This window comes from Suncus etruscus, chromosome 7 (assembly GCF_024139225.1).
Source record: "Suncus etruscus isolate mSunEtr1 chromosome 7, mSunEtr1.pri.cur, whole genome shotgun sequence".
NCBI lineage: Eukaryota > Metazoa > Chordata > Mammalia > Eulipotyphla > Soricidae > Suncus > Suncus etruscus.
The window spans coordinates 90,503,855-90,512,272 of NC_064854.1; the positions used below are offsets into that span (position 1 = coordinate 90,503,855).

Consider the following 8,418-nt stretch of genomic DNA (forward strand, 5'->3'; position numbering starts at 1 on the left):
CCCTGGGTTTGTTATTTTAGAAGGTCGTTCAATTTCACTAGCAAGAGTGTTGGAGTGTGGCCTAAAATTAAAGTACCTATTTCCTCAAACAAAATAATCATTTATGTCCAATTTTACTGCACAAAATAGAAGATTCCAAACATGTTCATCTCTTCTGTGTTTTTCCCCCTAGGAGAAATCCCAGATCTCTACTCTGATGATGAAGTTGAAAACATCATAAGCAATTTAAGTAATGAAGTCAAAAGTCAAGGTCTAGTTGATAACAGAGAGCACTGCTGGAAATTTTTTATAGATCGTGTCCGAAAACAACTGAAGGTATAAAAGGAATTACTGCCCAATATAGGGAGGACAGAAATGATTTATATACTTTGAACACAGAAGACCTTATTGAATTGGGAGTGGGTAGTAAGTGTATAGTCAGAGCACTTTTGCAAGAATGCCCTCCTCAGTTAACCAGCAGTATCTCTCTTGCCTCTTGAAGTCCCAGAATTCTTAATTTCTTAGCTAGAAAGGATATCTGTCATAAGTAAATTATTTTTATGCCTGTTTGATGTGCATCTCAATTTACTAGGAGACAAAGAACTCAAGGCTAAAAGTATTCTATGAGTATGTCTCTGATACTTCTTCATACCCTTTTTGACTTCTCAGGTGACTCTTTGTTTCTCCCCCGTTGGAAGTACATTAAGGATTCGAAGCAGAAAGTTCCCAGCCATTGTAAACTGCACAGCCATTGATTGGTTTCATGCATGGCCTCAGCAGGCACTGGAGACAGTCAGCCTCTGCTTTTTGCAAAAGTCAGAAAATATTGAGGTAAGGGAATAAAAATTCTCAAGGTCCTTTCCACAGAAGGCACAAAGAACTCCATGTCCAAAATATCTGGGTTAAAAATCTGACTTAGAAAGAGAGAAAACTGACTAGAGAGATAGTAGAGTGAATAGGGCATTGCCTTGCATACTGCCAATCTGTGTTTGTTCCTGGTTACCAATATAGTCTGCTGAGACTGCCAAGGGTTATCCCTAAATGTAAAGTGAGAAATAAGTATGATGAAAGAAGAAAGAAAGAAAGAAAGAAAGAAAGAAAGAAATAAAGAAAGAAAGAAAGAAAGAAAGAAAGAAATAAAGAAAGAAAGAAAGAAAGAAAGAAAGAAAGAAAGAAAGAAAGAAAGAAAGAAAGAAAGAAAGAAAGAAAGAAAGAAAAGAGAGAGAAAGAGAGAGAGAGAAAGAGGGAGAGAGGGAGGGAGAGAGGGAAGGAGGGAGGGAGGAAGGAAGGAAGGAAGGAAGGAAGGAAGGAAGGAAGGAAGGAAGGAAGAAAGAAAGAAAGAAAGAGAAAGAGAGAAGAAAGAAAGAAAGGAAAGAAAGAAAGAGAGAGAGAGAAAGAAAGAAAGAAAGAAAGAAAGAAAGAGAAAGAAAGAAGAGAAAGAAGAAAGAAGAGAAGAAAGAAAGAAAGAAAGAAAGAAGAAGAAGAAAGAAAAGAAGGAAAAAGAAAAAGAAAGAAAGAAAGAAGGAGAAAGAAAGAAAGAAAGAAAGAAAGAAAAAAGAAAGAAAGAAAAGAAGAAAGAAAGAAAGGAAAGAAAGAAAGAAGAAAAAGAAAGAAAGAAACAGACAAAGAAAGAAAGAAAGAAGGAGAAAGAAAGAAAGAAAGAAAGAAAGAAAAAAGAAAGAAAGAAAAAAGAAAGAAAGAAAGAAAGAAAGAAAGAAAGAAAGAAAGAAAGAAAGAAAGAAAGAAAGAGAAAAAGAAAGAAAAAGAAAAAGAGAAGAAGAAATAAAGAGAAAAGTAAAGAAAGAAAGGAAAGAAAGAAAGTAAAGAAAGATAGAAAGAAGAGAAAGAAAGAAAGTGAAAGAAAGAAAGAAAGAAGAGAAAGAAAGAAAGAAAGAAAGAAGTGAAGGAAGGAGGGAGGGAGGGAGTGGAGGGAGGTAGGGAGGGAGTGGAGGGAGGGAGGGAGGGAGGGAGGGAGGGAGGGAGGAAGGAAGGAAGGAAGGAAGGAAGGAAGGAAAGAAAGAAAGAAAGAAAGAAAGAAAGAAAGAAAGAAAGAAAGAAAGAAAGAAAGAAAGAAAGAAAGAAAGAAAGAAAGAAAGAAAGAAAGAAAGAAAGAAAGAAAGAAAGAAAGAAAGAAAGAAAGAGAGAGAGAGAGAGAAAGAAAGAGAGAGAGAGAAAAGGAAGGACAAAACTTTCTATACAATGGGAAAAATTTATTCTTTTTTTGGAATGTGAAAGAGAAATGTACTGGATACTGAAAGAGAGAAGGAAAAAGTGTGCCTACAATCCTAATCTTAATAGCGAGATGATCTTTTTATTTCTTGCTCTTTGATTTTAGCCCACATTTAAACAGTCAATTAGCCAGTTCATGGCTTTTGTCCACACAAGTGTCAATCAAATATCCCTGTCATATCTGAGAAATGAACAGCGCTACAATTACACCACTCCCAAGTCATTCCTGGAATTCATCAGGCTATACCAGAGCTTGCTGCAGAAAAATGAAAAAGACCTCAAGTTTAAAATGGAACGTCTTGAGCAAGGGCTGCTGAAACTCCATAGCACTTCTGCTCAGGCAAGTAACATCCCTTTTGTCCTGTCCATAGATCTAGATTAAGTGGAAGCAGCCCCTTCCTGAGAACAGGAGGGATTGCAATCAAGGTCTAGAACTATAAATGTATAATTTTCCAGAAGTCATATATAATGTAAGACTGATAAAGAGCTTCTCTCAGTTTCAAATCTGATCTTTCCATCAAGGAACCTGGAACACCTAGAATCTCTTCTGCTTCCCGCATTTCATCTTTACCTCTGCTTTCTATGCTTTATCGGCCTTTCTCTTCTCTTTTTCAGTCTCCAGTACATTTCTCTTCCACATTCCAAATAAAGAGATGAATGGCTCTATGCAATGGCTGCAGGATTACTGTATTGTTTTCTTTCTTTTAGCCATAACAATATTTAATTTATATTTTATTATAACACCATGGGTTGCTCATCGTACAATTGTTTTAGGCTTTAAATTTTCTAACACCAGTGGCCAGAGCAATAGCACAGAAGGTACAGCATTTGCCTTGCATGCAACTGGCACAGGTTTGATTTTGGGGTGGGGACAAGGGAGATTTGGGACTTTGGTGATGGGAATGTTACACTGGTGAAGGGGAGTGTTCTTTACATGACTGAAACCCAACCACAATGATGTTTGTAATCAAGGTGTTTAAAAAGATATTAATTTAAAAAATGTACTCTCTTTCTCAATACTTCCACTTTCAAAATCTATATTGAGATACTGATTTAAATTATTTCAATAAGTTCTATATCTCTCCTATTGCAAATATCAGTAACATGGAAACTCGTTATCATGTCAAAATCTTTGGGGTAATTATTCAATCCTCTTTGCTTTCTCTCATACACTGGAAATAAATTCAGAAATTACAGCTAAATTTAAATTTAAATATTTCCAGAACCTTAGCATATGTTTTAATTACTTTAAGGCAATCATTTATTTATAACCTTTACCTGGATAACAACCAATGATCTTTTAGCTTCTATGTTCTCCTGTCAACTAATTAATATTATTATTAATTATTATTTGCTTAGAAATCAGAGATATTAGCCTAAAAGTTAATTCAGATTATATTCCTTTTACCTACTCAAAAGTTAAAAAACATATCTGCTCAAATGTATCATTTCTTCAATACAGTAGCCTCTTGCCATTTAAATTTTCTTTTTTAATTTTTATATATTTATTTAAGCATGATCACAAGAATTTTTTGTAGTTGGGTTTTAGTTTATATATATAAAGAACATCCCTTTTATCCAGTGCAACATTCATACCACCAATGCCCACAATCTCCCTCCTCCCTAACCCCTTGTATTCAAGACAGGCATTCTATTTCTCTCACTCACTAGCATTGTCATGGAAGTTGTCAATGTAGTTATTTCTCTAGCTGAACTCACCATTCTTTATGGTAAACTTCATACTGTGGGCTGGACCTTCCAGTCCTCATCTCTATTATCTCTGTATATTTTTACAACAGTTTTTTATTTTTCTTAAAAACCACAGATGAGCGACATATTCCATGTCTATCACACTTCCTATGACTTATTTCACTCATCATCATAGATTCCATGTCCATCCATATATAGAAAATTTTCATGACTTCATTTATTTTTGATGGCTGCATAGTATTTCATTGTGTATATATACCATGAGCTACTTAGCCACTCATCTGTTCTTGTGCTTCTGGATTGTTTCCAGATTCTATTTTAAATAGTACTGCAATGAATATCATTGTGCAGAAGGCATTTTTGTGTTGTGATTTTGTGTTCCTAGCTGGATCATATGAGAGTTCTATTTTCAGTTTTTTGAAGAATCTTCATATTGTTTTCCATAAAGGCTGAACAAGACAGCATTTCCTCCAACAGTGAATTAGTGATCTTTTCTCCCCACATCCCCACCAGAACTGATAGTTGTTATTCTTTGTGATGTATGACAGTCTTTGTGATGTGAGATGGTACCTAATTATTCTTTTGATATGCATCTCCTGATTATCAGTGATATAGAGCATTTTTATGCATATTTTGGCTATATGTATTTCTTCTCTGAGGAAGTGTCTGTTCATTTCTTCTCCCCATTTTTTTGGTTTTTGGGTCACACCAAGCTGTGCTCAGGGGTTACTCCTGGATTTTCATGCAGAATTCACTCCTGGCAGGCACAGGGAACCATATGGGATGCCGGGATTTGAACCACCGTATGTCCTGGATTGGCTGCATATAAAGAAAACACCCTACCACTTTGCTATCTCTCTGGCTCCTCTTCTCCCCATTTTTCGGTGGGGTTAGATGGTTTTTTCCTGTTAAGTTCTATCAGCATCTTGTATATCTTAGATAGTAATCCATTATCTGAAGGGTATTGGGTGAAGAGTTTACCCATTTTGTGGGTGGCCTTTGTATCCTCATCACTATTTTCTTTGAGGTGCAGAAGCTTCTCAGCTTAATATAGTCCCATGTGTTTATCTCTGCTTGTCAGCGTGTTTGGACACTGCTTTTTCCTTATTGAAGATGACTTTAGTATCAATTTTATGGAGTGTTTTACCTACATGTTTTCCTATACAGCTTATGGTTATGGATCTGGTATAAATGTCTTTAATTCATTTGGATTTGACCATTTTGTAGGGTGCTATATGGAGGTCTGAGTTGTCTTTTTTGCATGTGGTGCAACCAGCACCACATGTTGAAGAGACTTTCCTTGCGCCATTTTGTATTTCTCGCCCCTTCATCAAAGATTAATTGATTGTAGGTCTGGAGAACATTCTCAGAATACTAGTAGAGTCTATTCCACTGATATGAGGGTCCATCTGTTTTAATGACTCTTGCTTTGTAGTACAATTTAAAGTGGGGAATGTGATGCCTCCTATATTCATTTTCCTAAGGGTTGCTTTAGCTATTCATGGGTGTTTTTTGTTCCAAATGAGTTTCAAGAGTGTTTGATCTACTTCTTTGAATGATGTCATGTGCATTTTTAAAGGAATCACATTAAATCTTTAAAAAGCTTTGGTGAGTATTGCCATTTTAATTATGTTAATCCTCTAAGAGGTCGTTGGTGTCAGGAGCATCAGGTATGGGCCCTTCCAATGTGGATCCAGGCTGTGGGTCTGATGTCTGTGCACAAACACTGAATCTCCAATCTGGAAGGGATGTGGAACCTGTGTTTCCCCTGGATAATAAACAGCTGCTAGAGACATCCAGATAAGCTGCTGCACTCCCTCCAAGGCTTTTAACCTAGAAATCAAGGGGGTGGAAGGTGCAAGATTTAACTCTGACATAGGTAAAAAGCTTTTGAATAGGTGGTGGAGAACCATATAGTATCTCAAAAGGGGTAAGGTTCAACCGCGAAGGGGAGGGAGTATTCCTGGCCCGGAATAGGGCATAAGGCAGGAGTATTTTCCAATCCTTCATGTCAGTCTCCAAGGACAATTTGGTTCTCTTTGATTGTTCTATTCATCCTTTCTACCTGGCCTGAGCTCTGGGGTCAGTAAATGCAATAAAGTTTCCAATTTATTCCCATAATTCTAGCCAGTCCTTGACTCACCTGGGCCACGAATGCAGGTACATTATTGGATTTTATTACCTGGGGCAGTCCGAATTGGGGGAAAATGTCCTCCAAAATCTTTTTGGCAACTACTACTGCAGTTTCTCTTTTGGTAGGGTCAGTTTCTTACCACCCTGAGAAAGTGTCTACAAAAACTAGGGGATATTTTAGTCCATATTTGACAGGTTTTACCTCAGTAAAATCTATTTCCCAAAATTACCCTGATCTATCCCCTCAAAGTTGATGTCCTTTTGGTGTTTTAGTGGGATGTGCATTCACCACCTGACAGGCTTTACAAGCTTTTACAATCTGCTCGGTCATTTCTCGGATCCTTCCAGGCAGAGTGGGGGCAAATGGTTGTTCCCTAAGTAGCTCCAGAATGACTCGAACACCTAGGTGAGATATAAAGTATGCACCTATTGGAGGTATGTCATTGCAAGTTGGTCTTTTGTCTCTTCAGGCTCAGACTCCTCACTTTTAAAGGAGAGATTTGTCTGCCAATCCTCTGTGATCAGAGTCTGAACCTCTTGGTCCTCGCTGAGGGCTGCTGCCCTGGCTTTCTCATCAGCCCATCTGTTCCCCACAGCGATATGGTCTGACTCCTTTTGATGCCTTGGGCAATGGATTATAACCAACTCAGTGGGCATGAGAACCACAGACAGGAGTTGCAGGATTTCAGCTTTACAAACAACCAGCAGTTCCTAGGAATTCTCAAAGTTGCTTCCAGGTCACAGGAGGGGGCATCTGGGTTAGCCACCTTTTCCCCCTTTTATGGTATATCCTAAGAAAGTGACCTCCTGACTACATAGCTGGGCCTTTTTAACGGAAGCTTGGTACCCCGAGATGTCCAAGCTCAATTAACAGAAAGCAGGTATCAGACTCACACCTTTCCTTTGAGGAGGTGGCCAGCAATAGATCGTCTACATACTGGAGCAGGATTACCTCAGGGTGACAGACCTGAAAGTCGCCTAGGTCCTGATGTATTGGTTGGCCTTTGGCTCCAATGCTATAAAAACCTAATATAATTACAAAAAGTATCTCCACATCCTCCATCCCAGAACACCCTGCACTCCCCAAAGATGGTGAACTTTGGCAACCACTGAGCAGAGGCCACACTGCATCAGTTTCTTTTAACACTGGGAGCATCATCTTGTGGGGAGACAGGAAAAGTGAGCTCCAAGAAACCTTCCTCATAAGACAGGAGTGTCAGCATTTCATCAATGGTACTACAGTTCATGTTGACAGAAAAAGTGCTTTTCAGTTTCAATAATTTTTTAAAAATGTCAAAATCTGCACTAAAACTTAAATTTATGCTGGATCCCTCTTAGACATGGGCCTTTCTGAGAACTTGTCCTTGTTTCCAAGGCTAACTAGCACATAAATAGACAGTGGCTCCCCCCAACATTGGTTTGACAACAAATCAAATCACAGACATCTCTTCCAGAATGGCAGTGTGACAAGACAACAGGGATGAATGAGCCCTACTAGGAGACACTTAACTCCACAGCAAAGAAATGCTGCATTTTATGAAAAACACAAGAACAATGTATCATTTCCATTTTCAATATAAAACGTTGACACTTATTTGTCCACCTAATAGCACTGATCAGCCTGAGGAGCTAGGATAAAATCCTTTTGAATCAACTGAACTCTAAGAAAGTCCCCCAGACAATAAGGTAGGGATTGGTGCAAGCCAATGAATCAGAGTGTAATGACTAAAAATTTCCAACTTCCTGTCACATATTGCATTACAGTCAAGTGAGAGGCTGATCAACATTCTCTAATATCAGGCCAGAGAGAAGCTGTTAAGCAAATCTCTTCCCATTAGAGGGGCTGGACAGTCAAAAATGAATGATGCACCTTTCCTTTTCCTAAGTCTACAGTCCTTTTAGTTGTCCAAGCTCAGTATCTATTCCCATTTGCTCCCCTCACCAATGACTTCTTAGAGGATAGTGTCCCCAGAGGCTGTCATAAGACAGAGTAGATAGCCCGGTGTCTACTTCAAAATCAATGGGAGTCCCCTCCACTTCAAAGTTTACCTTGAGCTCGGGGAGGGGATCTGAGCCCCATTTCCCTAATCGTCTTCTACAGTACACGGGATGGAGCAGGCCTGTTCCCTTTTTCCTAGGGCATTCTTTTACCCAGTGCCCTTTCTCTTTGTAATAGGCACAGTGGCCCAGGTTGCCTCTCTACCTCCTGTACCTTTCTTATGTCCTGTATTATCTACTACTGCAGCTAGGATTTTTGTCAGCTCTAAATTTCTCTTCTTCTCTGGAGTGGGATTGGTCTCACTCTTCCATTTTAGAAAAAAAATCCCTAGAAGTTGCTGACAATCATCCCAGGTGGGTTTATGAATA

General features: G+C 38.6%; 1 protein-coding gene across 1 annotated transcript in view; it reads left to right on the plus strand.

Annotated features, from left to right (window-relative positions):
- Window positions 1-8,418, plus strand: part of DNAH9 (dynein axonemal heavy chain 9) — a 704,007-nt gene that overhangs the window by 434,356 nt on the left and 261,233 nt on the right. The window contains exons 46-48 of the mRNA XM_049776731.1: window positions 173-315; window positions 649-810; window positions 2,315-2,548. Of these exons, the coding sequence (XP_049632688.1) occupies window positions 173-315; window positions 649-810; window positions 2,315-2,548 (539 nt within the window). The remainder of the gene's footprint in view (window positions 1-172; window positions 316-648; window positions 811-2,314; window positions 2,549-8,418) is intronic.